At 42.9% G+C, this 14,663-nt stretch overlaps 1 protein-coding gene across 8 annotated transcripts in view; it reads left to right on the plus strand.

Annotated features, from left to right (window-relative positions):
• Positions 1–13,803, plus strand: part of PKP4 (plakophilin 4) — a 240,409-nt gene extending 226,606 nt beyond the window's left edge. For 6 of the 8 annotated variants that reach the window (XM_046018367.1, XM_046018369.1, XM_046018370.1 and 3 more), the window contains 6 exons: positions 780–975; positions 5,653–5,737; positions 5,861–5,978; positions 8,892–9,020; positions 10,756–10,829; positions 12,793–13,803. In XM_046018367.1, coding sequence (XP_045874323.1) covers positions 780–975; positions 5,653–5,737; positions 5,861–5,978; positions 8,892–9,020; positions 10,756–10,829; positions 12,793–13,041 — 851 coding nt within the window. In that variant the 3' untranslated portion in view covers positions 13,042–13,803. The remainder of the gene's footprint in view (positions 1–779; positions 976–5,652; positions 5,738–5,860; positions 5,979–8,891; positions 9,021–10,755; positions 10,830–12,792) is intronic. The other 2 variants (XM_046018372.1, XM_046018374.1) reach the window with 1 other exon arrangement.
• Positions 13,804–14,663: the final 860 nt, after the last annotated feature.

Raw genomic sequence — 14,663 nt, forward strand, 5'->3', positions numbered from 1 at the left:
TTGAGTTTAGTTCATTTCTTGTGTGTGTGGTGCAATTATTCTAGTTAGACAGTAATTGACATTGAACAAGCTAGAGATATTTTGGTTTTGGATAGGAGAGAAACTGAGTTTCTGTAAAGAAATGCTTCAATGGCTAGGGGGCTCCCTGGCCTTGTCCTGTCAAGAATTCTGTTATCATTGCATCACTCCTACCAGATAATGTAGCCATCGTTTTAATTCCAAATGTCACTTGTGTCTCGTTAAAAGAAACGATCAGCTGGTATTTACCTTCAACTTGATAAAAATGTGTAATGGTACCCAGTTCACACCTTAAGGCCCAGAGAGATATAATGAAAAGTATTATGTGGGAGCTTTACTTGGTCCAGCTTTAAAACTTATTCAAAGATAACTCTTCAAAAGCTTTAAGAAGAAGTTAAGGTATTTTTGATACATAGGAATTCAACTGAGAATAAAACTATTATCATTTATTTCTGTTAATGAAAATAGAGCAACTTGATTGGCATACCCAGTTTTATACACTGATTTACATTTTCTTGCAGTGGCTTGCTGTAATGTTTTATACACCAAAATCATTTCATCGAGTGGCACTGTAGTAAACATTAACTTCCCCCCTTCGGTTATGGTATTTGTCACTTTCTGTTTTGCCATGTTATTGTCTTCTGAGGTTCTGTTTTTAAGAGAGAAATCACTGTCAGGATCTTTCAATAGCAACAATAACAAAAACCTAGCAAAAGTGGAAGGAAATCTGAAAGTGGAATGAAATCTTTTGCATTTGGCAGGTAAATATGCCATGCGAGACCTGGTCAACCGGCTTCCTGGTGGCACCGGCCCCAGTGTGCTGTCTGATGAGACCATGGCGGCCATCTGCTGTGCTCTACACGAGGTCACCAGCAAAAACATGGAGAACGCCAAAGCCCTGGCCGACTCAGGGGGAATAGAGAAGCTGGTGAACATAACCAAGGGAAGAGGAGACAGGCAAGTGCAAGGAGATATGGAGCACGAGGCTCTCTTACTAAGATTGTCCTGTGATAAGGGCCTTTGAGAAGGAAATTTCTATTGGAAAGGATTTATTCCTGCATTTCTTACACAGTCTCCACCAATGAAAACCTGTTTTGTAGAGAAGGGGCATTTGCAGCCATGTGGCCCCTTTTCTGATATTTACTTGGTTCTAACATCCCTACATTCATTTTGTCTCTAAAGCCATGTTTGCCTTTGCTGACCCTGGAAGAATCAGAAGTGCTATGATGAGGAATATCTAAGGGCACCTTCCCTCTCACCTTTGACTACTTGGGCTCTAGGGCCTGTTGTGCAAGAACATCTTATTGAATCCTCAGTTCTGGGACTGAGGTGCCAGTCACCTGACACTCCAAGGTGCCCAAAAAGGATTAAAATTACTGCTCTGCAGCAGGGCCTGCTGTGTGGCCTCAGGATGTGCCCTGGGCTGGGATCATACATTTCTCTTTGCTTCTGGGTGACACCTAATTGATGAAGCAGCAGAAGTAGGGGTTAGGGAATTGGTGGCAAAAATAGAAGGTTTTGGTTTTTGGTTTGTTTGTCCGTTTTTTGGTTTTTGGTGGGTTTGTTTTTTTTTTTTGGTCACAGAGCTATAGCAGTTGACTATAAATCTGCCTTAGTATCAGATCAAAGAATCCTTCAAGGAAGTGGGAAATAGGGCTGTTCAGAGCCTTCTCAATACGCAGGACAACAGCCTCCTGATCCATAAAATGGCACCTGTCTCCCTACTTTCCACCCCCTTCCCCTTTCACAGCACTGATGAACCCCTGATATGTTATTTAGTGTTTTCTCTAAAGGCCTCTGACTCCCCCAGTAGCAGGGACTTTTCTTTTCTTCACTGCTGTACCCTCTACATGTAGAACAAAACCTGAGAGATGCTTGGTCAGTATTTATTACTTGGCTGAGTGACAGTGCTGAAACTCACATTATTTCTTGTCTAATCTTTTAGTTTATACTTTTGTAGGAATTTCTAAAATAGAAGAATAATGTAGCAAAGCGTGTTCTCGTTCCCCAGAAGTCACACCTATCAACATTAACCATATTTCCTTTCAGTTCTTTTTTCTTCTGTATCTTTTTAATCTCATTAGTAATAAATGCACACACACCTTTTTATTTCAGAGGAAATGAAATGTTACAGATAAAGCTAAGGTAATCACAATCACTTCTTGTGCTCTTAAAATTTCATTAAAGGGCCTTCATTTGTGAAAGACGTAAGAAGAAGCTAGAGAGATTCTGAACCAGTGCCAGAACCTTTGTATATAAAAAAAAAAAAAAAAAAAAAAAAAAAAATCTCATCCAGCGTAATCTCTTTTCAAAACAAGAGACTCAGAAATTCCTGGATCAGCTCATGTTGGCCTCTGAACACACGCTGATCTTCGCTTAGGAGTCATTCACCAAGTTCACTGCCCACCTGCTATGTACTACAGCAGCAAGCAGATCACACTACAACCCCTACCCCATGGTAGCTTACGTTCCTGGGCGACATAGATGAAGTACCAGTGAGTAAGCCACCTGTCAGATGCAGATGGAGCAAATAATAAAATCAGGAAAGGTGATAAGAAGGAAGTGAAGGACCTCACGTGTGGTGGACAGTGGAAAGCTAGTGGGAACAGAGCAAGTCAGGAGGAGCTGGGGGGAGGAAATGTAACCAGAAATGTAGGACCCTGTGGGTGAGTGTAAGGACTTAGATTTACTCTGTGGAAAACTGAAAGCCAGTGGAGACTGTTCAGCAGTGGAGGGACATGATCTGACTTCCCTTAAAGGGGTCACTGTGACTTGACAAACCTTCCCTTCCACCAAGTAGAGACTAATGATGGCAACAAATGTAGCATTGAAGAAGTGGTTGATTCTGACATGGTTGAAAGAGTCCGTGGAATTTGCTGAGGGATCAGATGAGCAGCAAGAGAGGAGGAAAATGTCAAAGACCCCAAGGTCTTTGGCAAAAAAGACAATGGGATGAAACTGCTGTCACCAAAGTGAAGAAGGCTGCGGAAGCAGGTTTTTTAGAGAAGACCAGGTGTTTGTTTTGGACAGGTGACATTTGAGACCTCTATTAGATATCCATGTGCAGTGTATGGTCAGCAGTAGAATATACTTGAGTTCAGGATAGATGTCCAAGCTATATATATAAATTTGGGAGTCAGTGTATAAATGGCATATTTAGCAGAGTGAAATAGGCTAAGATGAATAAGGAAGAAAATGTAGATGGATAATCAAAGAGGCTTCAGAGCTCATAGCTAGAGGCCAAGGAGCCAGCAAAAGAGCTCAAGAATGAGGAACCAGAGCATACAGAAGAGGACGTGCTAGAAGCCTAGGGAGGAGGTGTGTCAAGGGTGAGCACATGTCAGGTGTTCCTGCTCAGCCAGGGAGGATGAGGACTGAGACTTGTCCAGTTGAACACTACGGATGTCACACATTTCCGAGAAGATGAAAAAGTGGAGGAGCAAAATTAGAGTTATGAAAATATGTAACTCTTCAAAGAAGTTGTGCTATAGAGGGGAGCACAGAAACTTCCTTGCTTTTCTCAAGAGTTGGTTTTCTACTAATAGAACTCGTCTCTGCAGACACCCAACCTAGCTGTTTGTATCTTGGTATATAGCTGGCATGCTTGGTCTAGTGTCTCATCATAGTTCTTGGAGCCAGTGTCTTCTTCTATCCCTCGCACTGACAGACAGGGAGATGAACACCAGCAGCACGGCCAGGACCCAGCTGAGAAGGGCATGGCTGTGAGGTGTGAAGACCCTGCAAGGCCATCCCAGGTGTCAGAAATTTATTTCATCTCTGTTCTTTTTTCTTTTTTTTTCTTTTTTTCTTTTTTTGAGGTATCTCCTTGCTCTCTGGTCCATTTTGAAAATACAAAATGTAGGGGTGCCTAGGTGGCTCAGTGGGTTAAGCCTCTGCCTTCAGCTCGGATCATGGTCTCAGGGTCCTGGGATCGATCCCTGCATCAGGCTCTCTGTTCAGCAGGGAGCCTGCTTCCCCCTCCCCGCCTGCCTCTCTGCCTACTTGTGATCTCTGTCTGTCAAATAAATAAATAAAATCTTTAAAAAAAAAAATAGAAAATTTAGAATAGCTTTGAGTGGGTTGGTCTGACCTGGTTCTAGCCTTGACTCACGAGGAACACTGATAAGGAGTCTTGGATGGGTGCCTGGGTGGCTCAGTGGGTTAAAGTCTCTGTCTTCAGCTCAGATCATGGTCTCAGAGTCCTGGGATCGATCCCTGCATCAGGCTCTCTGTTCAGCAGGGAGCCTACTTCCCCCCTCTCTCTCTGCCTGCCTCTCTGCCTACTTGTGATCTCTGTCTGTCAAATAAATAAATAAATAAAATCTTTTTTAAAAAATAGAAAATTTAGAATAGATTTGAGTGGGTTGGTCTGACCTGGTTCTAGCCTTGACTCATGAGGAACGCTGATAAGAAGGAGTCTTGGAGGGGTGCCTGGGTGGCTCAGTGGGTTAAAGCCTCTGCCTTCGGCTCAAGTCATGATCCCAGGGTCCTGGGATTGAGCCCCGCATCAGGCTCTCTGCTCAGCGGGGAGCCTGATTCCTCTCTCTCTCTCTCTCTCTCTCTCTCTCTCTGCCTGCCTCACTGCCTACTTGTAATCTCTGTCAAATAAATAAATAAAATCTTAAAAAAAAAAAAGAAAAGGGAGTCTTGGATGGGAGGTGGTAGTGGAGATGGATACAGAAATGCCCAACCTCTAGGAACAGACTGTGCCACCCCTGAACTTGGCAATACTCTGTCCTTGCTGAAGCCCTTGGAATCACTGCAACCCATATCCTGTTGTTTGGAGCAGAGAGCATACTTCCGGTCTGCTCACCTTGCTACTCCTCCCTTTCATGAGAGTTTAACTGAGAAGATAAGGAGAGGAAATCAGATTTTAGATCCTGTGATACACACTTGAAGTCAAATTTTTAGTGCGGAAATGAATTCTCAAGAAGTATTCCATTATCCTTCCGGCTGACTCCCCAAGCACTGATCCACCCCCTGGTGTGGTGTCTGGAGGCCTGTGCTGAGGCAGGAAGCTACACTTCCCGCTGAGGCCACTGAGTTAGGGGAGCAGCTCCTGAGGTGAAAAGCAGTGACTCATGGCCAGCAGTGCTTGAACAAAAGGCCAATATTCAGCAAATGTCTTCAGAAAGGAGAATTTACAACCAACCCTGTTTTCCACATTGAACATTAGGGCACAGATGTACATTTGTTTATGTAGAGGCATAAATGATAAGGCAATGCAGGTGTTCATATAAAGCCCTATTAATGGGAAAACAGATTAACTCAGAGGGTCCTGTGACCCTCGGATGCGCGGTTGTGGTTGCTTTCATCCCAGAGCACCAGCAAGGTCAGCCCCTTGGGAGATACGGGGGGAGGGTAGGGGCTGACACCTGAAAGAGAGTCACAGCCTCTCACCACAGACTTGACTGCCTGAGAGCCTCACTTCAGTCCTTGCCACCCTGGCCAGCCCTGAACTTGCCCAACTCCCAGGTACAGCAGATCCCTTGGTTATGTTTTCCAGCAGCGGCCCCTGTACCCTCTGGTCCTTGGAGAGATGGCCTCTTGGCCGCTGGTTTGCAGCCTGAATCTCTGCAAGTGAGCCTGAGGCTGTGCCGCCCATGTTCATTAACATCTTCGCTGTCTCCCTAGATCATCTCTGAAAGTGGTGAAGGCAGCAGCCCAGGTCTTGAATACATTATGGCAATATCGGGACCTCCGGAGCATTTATAAAAAGGTAACTTACAAGAATAGCTCTGGCATAATTAGCATTCATCAGAGCACACATTCATAGTCATTTATTGTAATGAAATGTCATTATTCATTTTGAGAGGTTTCTTTTTCTCTTTTAACTCCACAGGATGGGTGGAATCAGAACCATTTTATTACACCTGTGTCAACGTTAGAGAGAGACCGATTCAAATCACATCCTTCCTTGTCTACCACCAACCAACAGATGTCACCCATCATTCAGTCAGGTCAGTGGGCAAACTCCACTCCTTCGTGGTAACATTTGTGTGACAGATGTCATTTTTCAGCCAAAGAAGCCTGAATGTAGACTATTAAGCCTGTCACCTCCAAACACTTAGGAGGTGTATTTGCTTTTCAATCCAAGAGCCTTCTTTGGGAATTACATGCCACTGGAAACCACAGACCCACTTTCCTTCTTCCGTTTTAAGTTTATGCAAGTTTACACGTAAATGTATCCCAAGGCCCTCAACCCCATCTCCCCTAAGGTTCTGCTTCACTAGGTTTGAGAAGGGGCTGGGGACTCCATGTTTGACAGGCTGGCCAAGTGATGTGGATGCTGGAGTGGAGGAGCAGACTTCGAGAACCACTAGTTACACTTGAAAACAGCTGCCCTGCCTGCCAACTGGCCACTTTGGAATCTCCTCCTAAGTGATCTTTTAGTTTTCTTGGTGAGAACTCTTAGAAACAGGGTCCTTTAGAAATTATCTTAATACCAGCATTTGGGGGAGCCACAATCTTATGCACCTTCCTCCTTCCCAGTTAAACCTCCATCCCCTGGCTGTATTCCAGGACTGCCCCACCCACCCACCCCCAGGTCCAGGGCTGATGGCAACAGGCCCTACAGGTGGGTTTGCAGGAATTCCCTTTGATGTGTAAATTGGGAATCTTGGCAACCACACTACCTACTTCTTAGTGCCTAATTTAGTAGAAAGAATGTTCTGAGACTCAGACTGGGGGCGGGGGGGTTGTTATTTTTTTTTTAAGATTTGAGAGAGAGAGAGAAAGCTTGGGGTGGGGGAGTCAGAGGGAGAACTGGGACTCCATCCCCAGGACTCTAAGATCATGACCTGAGCCAAAGGCAGAGGCTTAACCACCCAGGAGCCCTCAGACTGTTTTTTGTATGTAAGGGTAGAATATTACTACCAAGCCAAGTTCTATAAATTTAATTCCTAACTAAATGAAATAGGAAAAGTAATAAATACCTTTTTTATTTGGCTTTAAATCCCCCATTCTGACATATAAATATTATCTGTTGTATTCAACTGTGCTACTGCTGGCAGTCTTATTTCTCATGTGGACAAATGTGACCAAAAAGACAAATATAGGACTGGCGGTTCTTGCCACATAATTGGACGTCTCCACTTGTATGAGGAATTTTTTTTTTTTTAATTTTCTGTGCCTGCTGCGTATGGTGTATATTTTTATCTTAGTTTTTAAATTTTGAGTTGTTTTCTTCAAAGAGACTTACACTTGGTTTTTAACATCCTTGCTGAGCTCCCAGGTGTAGCCTGAGGCTGTCTTCTTTTACAAAAAAGCTCAGAGTCCTTTAGGGACTCAGAAATAGGGGTGTCAGGGGAAACAAGAGATTTGGCTGCTTAACAAAAGGCATATGTAGTATAGGCAAAAGAATAATTTCAGACTGAGGAGGGCGTAGTTACTAAGCAATGAACCTATTTTGAGGACCTCATATGTACACACTGGACAATGCTGATGAGCCCATCCAAGTTCCTAGGTACCTTTTTGGATTCTGTTTCAGAGGTAAGATATAATTCATACTTGTTGCTCCAGTTATTCTAAGGGCTAATCCTCCCATCTCTCAGTGCTAACCTGATGCCTTGCTAATGTACTTGTGGGAGGTAGGTTGGCACGTTCTTTGTCCTCTTACCTTCCAGCAAGTAAGCAAGGTGAGTAGCACACAGACACTGCCTGTGCACGCCCACCTTTGTTGAACACACAGTAACCCTGTGTCAGTGAAGGGACCTTTTAGGGAAAATATTTCAGTATCAGTCTGCCTCTGAAAGCATCAAGGCCTGCAGAACCCCTGGCTGCAAGGCTTGGGGGTGGGGGGCATCTGCTTTCCAGTGGGTCAAGTGAACAAGTGACCACTTTTATTTAGAATTTACTTTCGTGCAAGCAAGAGGACTTTTTAATGAGAAAAAAAGAATGTGATGCTTTCCTTCTGTGCAGAAATGTTCAAAAGGAGACCTATGGGTAGATACTTATTATTAAATGTTTGGCTCTAACTGGGATAAAAAAAAATTGTCTGGGGTTTTGCGAGGCTCGGCTTGTTAGCACTGTGAACTTCTTTTTTTTTTTTTTTTTTAAAGATTTTATTTATTTATTTGACAGAGAGAGATCACAAGTAGGCAGAGAGGCAAGCAGAGAGAGTGAGAGGGAAGCAGGCTCCCTGCCGAGCAGAGAGCCCGATGCGGGACTCGATCCCAGGACCCTGAGATCATGACCTGAGCCGAAGGCAGTGGCCCAAACCACTGAGCCACCCAGGCGCCCCAGCACTGTGAACTTCTTGAGGAGCTAGTCTTACTGAGTTTACAAAATTTCCCTGACAGCTGATCACCATAAAAAGAACTATAAATTTTATGGGCTGGGCACTTATACTCAAACGCATTTCGAGATGCAGAAATTTTTGAAATAACTAAAAAAATCAAAATATGCCATAAAACACCTATTTACTGAAGAGCTGTCCATAAAGGATAATAGATGTTTTATAAGCAGCGGAACTGAGATCATAAAATAGCAAATGGAACTCTTACATGGCTAATACGTTATTCCACAATTGTAAAGACCCACTGGAGTCTTGGAGGCCCACCACTGAGAAGGCTGCACGGCTTGGGCCCTGCGCCCCTAACCAGGCAGCCTGCACCTCAGCGCTCGAGGCAGCTCTGGGAGGGCCATGCTGGTTCCGGGTCTCTCAGCAGCAGGCCTGGGGGTCGCCTTCCCAGGCTTTAGCGCTGGCTGCTCTTCAACTCACAGTATCTCTGAGAGCCGATTTTTAGCACCAGCTGCGTGGCATTTCTAATTGCTGACCTTTATTTTTCAGAGAGGATTTTGCAGAGACACTGACAGTCTGCTTTCTCTTTCTTCTCCTTTCTCTCTCCCTCCTCCTCTGCCTCTCCCTTCAGTCGGCAGCACCTCCTCCTCACCAGCACTGTTAGGAATCAGAGACCCTCGCTCTGAATACGATAGGACCCAGCCACCTATGCAGTATTACAATAGCCAAGGGGATGCCACACATAAAGGCCTATACCCTGGTAAGACACCAGCCGGGTGTGTGATAGAGTATCTCGAAAAGCCACTCTTTTCCAGGCACCCCGCCAGCGGCCTGGGAAGTAGCCCTTGCCTGTATTGAGACGGTCCCCCAGCAGCTGACCCCATTCCAGTATCTCATTTCCTGCTTCTGCGGTTGTTGCCTTTTCCGCTTGTTTTAAGGAAAGCAAGCTAAGGTAGTGGCCTACTGACCACAAATAAATAAAAAGAGCACTGCTTCCAAGAGAGATGGTTTCTGGCTGTCCCCCAGTGTAGTCCCGTTGCTCTGCTCCTGCCCTGTCCCTGCAGTGTCTCCCTGTGTTTCCCCTGTGTCAGAACTCTACGTTCCAGAATGCTTTGCAAGGCCACATCTCCTAGACTGGCTCATCTCTTAAATTCAACTCTGAGAATGGAGATCAATTTCATTTACATTTTCATGGAAAAGAGTTTGAATGAATAACAAAATGTATAATGTGATTCTTGCCACAGTGATTATATTTTAAGAATAACAAAAATAATGTTGCATAGTATTTATATTTTTATGTCATTCAGAAAGCTGGGCATCTAATTTATGTAAAGGATGCCAGCCCGAAGACTTACCAAGATTTTATATTGTCCCCATTCTCAACTCTCTGGCAAATTATAACTACTCTAGAGCTTTCAAATATGGGTGTGACTGAGCTACCACAAAAGAATACTCTTTCCTCAAAAAATAAATAAATAATAAAAACCCTATTTATTAAAAAGAAATGAAAGCTGGTGGCAACTTAACAACTGCTGGGGGAGCCGTCTCAGTTGTGCTGTTGTCTTTGAAACTGTGATTTCACAGGACTGTTTACTAATCGACTGTTGTTACTATGGCAATTAATAGCTCAGAAAATTGCAGATGCTACATCTCAAACACCAAGCTCTTTGCAAAGGAAATGCACAAACTGAAGTGCATTGTTGCTTCAGATTTGCAGCAGCCTGCTTTATTTTAAAGATCGCCTCTTTAGCCTGCATGCCCTTCTGTATCTTCTTTGCTTGCTTCAATAAACTAATTTGCCTCAAGTATGTTTCATTTTTCTCATTAAAAAAAAAAATCTTTGCTAGCCCTAACAGTACTAGAACGGTAGCCAGTGACATCATCGGGAGTCTGCTGTGGACTCTTGAACAAGACAGCCATCTGATTATCAGATTCTTCTTGTTTTAAAATGTACTTAAAGATGGCAGACACAAGACTGTGCCCCCATGTGGCCAGACCGCTTAGAACACGCCTGTGCCTGCTCCTTCCGAGACCCAGGACTTTGGATCCAACCTATTCTGAAGGCAGGGAGCTTGTTCTAATATGTTTCCTTCCCCCTGCTGACCCAGTGCTCTAGCTCAGAGCCCTGGAAAAGCAATGTCCATCGGCTCAAGGAGCAAGGCCTGGTTCAGAGGTAGCCAGGGAAACCTTCACAGGTATGCACAGCTCCACGCAGTGACCAAAGGTTGAGAAGGCAACCTTTTTGGATTGGTATTGCTTTTTGGTGAAACACACGTGACTTATCTTTGCCATATCCATTATCCCCTAACAGCCCTGAGGTGAGCAGCTGCCAAGCTAGATCCAGGGAACTGACAGCGCCTGTCTCGGTCTCCGCTGGTACTGGGAAAGGCAGGCCCTGTCAGGGACTGCACCAGCCCTAGTCCAGGGAGCCCACACAGCCTAATGGCCCGGAGTAATGAGCACTAGTTTTAATTTCATAAAATATTTTCTTACAGGCTCCAGCAAACCTTCACCAATTTACATCAGTTCCTATTCCTCACCAGCAAGAGAACAAAATAGACGGCTCCAGGTGAATTTGCAATATCATTTTTACAGAAGGCCGATTAGCAGGGATCAACACCGTAAGGGGTCCGCGCCGGTTGACCTACCAGAGCTGGCCCAACACAGCAGGGGCCGAGGAGCTTTCCCTGGGGATCTCTGCTCCTCAGAAGCTCATCTGTGGTTTAAGCAAAGCACTTCCACAGTAGCCTCATGTGCTTGAGTACTCAAATCCATGCTGCTGAGACCACCATTGCCACTGATGGGAACCACCTGAGAAGTCTCTAATGCATATTCTTTGTCCAACAATCTCCTTTTCCCACTCCTTTTTTTCTGTTAACCTCAAAATTTTCTTCCATCCTCTGGGTGGAAAAAGGTGGTAAGCACACTTAATTCTCTCATCTCACTGTTCTTTTTTGTACATCTCATTTCCCATCTTCATGACTCCCTCCACATCCAAGCATTTATGGTTTGAAAACACTTGAGTCGGTGACCAGGTCTCCATTAATCTCAGAAGTCCAAGGGGATTCAGCCCTACTGGGGTGGACCCCATTCTCCATCAGAGTGGGAACTAATGGTTGTGGCATCCCAAGCTCTGCTTTCACGGGGCCTAAAATATATATCGGTCCTTTTTTTTTTTTTTTTAAAGATTTTATTTATTTATTTGACAGAGATCACAAGTAGGCAGAGAGATAGAGGTGGAAGCAGGCTTCCTGCTGAGCATAGAGCCTGATGCGGGGATCAATCCCAGGACCCTGAGATCATAACCTGAGCCAAAGGCAGAGGCTTTAACCACTGAGCCATCCAGGTGCCCCTATATCAGTCCTTCTTGATGCCATGCTCACATAGGTTATCTGATCTCTCCTTTTACCTTCCAATAATACAAGACCAGCTAGGGTTTTCCAAACAACCCTGCATTCTGAACTTCAGATAAGGATACTCATAAGACCTCCCTCCATTTCATCATCTTTTCTCTGTAGATGGAAAAAAAAAAAAAGAACTGCCCAAATTATTCATAATTTATCCTATAGTTTTTAAGTCAGGAGAAAAAAATCTTAAAATCATAACTAACTTAAAAAGGGAATTTAGCTCTGAAATGCTTATAATGTTAGAATGAATTTAGTTTCAGAACATGATGTATATATGTACATGGTGAATTTGTTACATCTTACTAAGTGGGGGGTTTTGGGCATGATCAAGAGGGAAAACAGACATTAAGAGCCATGACAGTTTTTCTCCAAACATATTTGAAGAAATTAATGTGAGGTCAGAGATGAGATAAGGTAACACAAAAGGAAATTAGGGGAAGGTACCCTGAGGTGGATGCCCACATGGATTTCACCTTGCTTTCTTAGAAATCTATTAGTCCTGACATGGGGAAGGTGTTTCTTTTAGAACTATTTGCTCACGTGTCTCTTCCAATTTTATTATCCTGCTGCCCAGAGATTGCTTACTCCTTTAACAATACCTCACATTTCTTTTAGAACTGAGGGATGGACTCAATCTTCATCTCTGAGGTAAATGTTTTAAAGGATGGTTCTGTACATACACAACTATCTGAAGCATGAATACCCAATCTCCAGTCAAATTCATGATGTACTATTCATGGTTCCCTGTGTCAAAGCAAAAATCAAGGCCATCCTTTCATTGGGCATGCCCAGGTAACAGGCCCCTCCACAGCAGAGCACAAAACTGGACCTCTAAGGGGGAAAGAGGTACCAAGGGGCCATCTTGGGCTCTCCAGAGACACCAACTTCTAGAGGCCCTAGAACAGGACTTGAGCAAACTCTACCAGCCCACTTGTAAACATAGTTTAAAATCCTTACACTCTAATAGTAAATACACAGCGTGTACCAGAAACAACTCTGAATCATATATGCACAAATATTAAATACTGCTTTAAAAATATGAAGCAGGAAACCCACATTAATTTCCCTTAAACACATATTTCCAAAAATTGCTTTCATTTATTTGCTTTTTTATTTCATCAACAGCATCAACAGCTGTATTATAGTCAAGATGACTCCAACAGAAAGAACTTTGACGCATACAGATTGTATTTGCAGTCTCCTCATAGCTATGAAGATCCTTATTTTGATGACCGAGTTCACTTTCCAGCTTCTTCTGATTATTCAACACAGTATGGACTGAAATCGACCACAAATTATGTAGACTTTTATTCCACAAAACGACCTTCTTATAGGGCAGAACAGTACCCAGGGTCCCCAGACTCGTGGGTGTAGCATCAAGATGCTCGATAGAGGAACTCTTCTTTCTAACCTTGTTTGGATTGAGATGAAAATTCCGTCTTGCTGATTTGCTGATGAAATGTGAAAGTGAAATGGAAGGACTGAGTGAAGAGCATATTTTTTTTTCTTTTTTGAGGAATTATCAGGGAAGTAAGGAAACCTTTGGGAGAGAGGACTTTCTAAGCTCTATTTAGATGTTAGATCTAATTACTTGTAGATTCTGTAGTCGGGTGAAGGTGTGGGCGATGTGATGAGAGGTTTGAGAAATGGGTGAAATGAGTTGGGGGATGTGTAGGTCAAATCAAATTAAAGATGATTTTTTTAATGTGAATAAAGTTATGTTCTGATAGTTTGTACAGAAAAAAAATAATAAAATGGATGCCCTTCATGTTTTATTGCTATTACTAAATGTCAAGATTGTATGCTATTATGTCTTGTAAATTTCTTTTGTTGGTGTAAATATGGAAATGCCACATTGGTTAAGTGCCATCATTTGTAATGCAGTGTGTCATTTGAAAAGAGATTTGAAGAAAACTGACAGCTTAAAAAACAAATGGGAAACCCAAGGAGTTGTTAGCAATTAAAAACAAACTATAACATCCTTTGTTTTCAAAATGAATAGTGTACCTTTGAAGCACAAAGTCCAGTCTGGTATAGAAGCGCCATGCCCATTCCCTGCCTTTTTCATAGGACACTTCACTGCCATTTTCTATGCACATGAAAGAAAAATAAATGTGGAAATTTCATCCTTGGAAATTTGTTCCCTGTTCTTTTTTTATTTTCTGTGTGTAATACGGAAAAACACATTCTATAAATGTGAACCTTGGAAATAACTTAAATATATCTGAGTATTACGGACTTTTCTAGTTTTATACACTTTATGAGAGGGCCCATACCAAAGAATGAAACTATGAAATTTCCTTATCTTTATCTACCTTAGTATTTTTATTTGGAGGAATCTGTTTTGAATCTAATGTATTTGTCTTTTTTTTTTTTTTTTTTTTTGGTCTTCAGACTGCTGTATGTATTTAACACAGCTTTTCACCTGAATGAAGTTACATCTGGTAAGACAAGCCCTAACTAAACTGACAATGACTCCTTTTGGCAGTTTTGGGTTTTTTTTTTAAGAACTCAACAACTAGGTAAAAATAACGGTTGGGCACTTACTAGCTGACACCAATGTAGGAAACTAAAACAAATTCCAAATAGTTATTTTGCTGAATGATCCCATGAGACAATAATCCCTGGATTAGAGACAGAGTGGAGGAAGCCCCACATCCATGAAAGGGGTTCCAGTAACCAAGAAGCATTACTTGTAAGCTTTTTCTCCATTTGTAGAGACAAGGGGCACAAGCCCCAGGAGGCCTCCTAAGTTGTACAGTTTCTACCCTGGATCTTACATGGCAAACAGCCCATGTGACAAGTCAAACCCAGAGCTGTTGACTGACCTCAGTATATCCTGCAAATGAGGTATAAATCATAGATTAGAATGTGTGCTTATATTTGTGAGTGTATGGAAGGAGAAAAATGCTTCTCTTGTTGATGGACTGCAGCCCAAGATTAGCATCCAAAGTGAAATGGAAATCCAAATACAAATAGAAGTACTCCTAAAGTCT

Source organism: Meles meles, chromosome 9 (assembly GCF_922984935.1).
Source record: "Meles meles chromosome 9, mMelMel3.1 paternal haplotype, whole genome shotgun sequence".
NCBI classification, from domain to species: Eukaryota; Metazoa; Chordata; class Mammalia; order Carnivora; family Mustelidae; genus Meles; species Meles meles.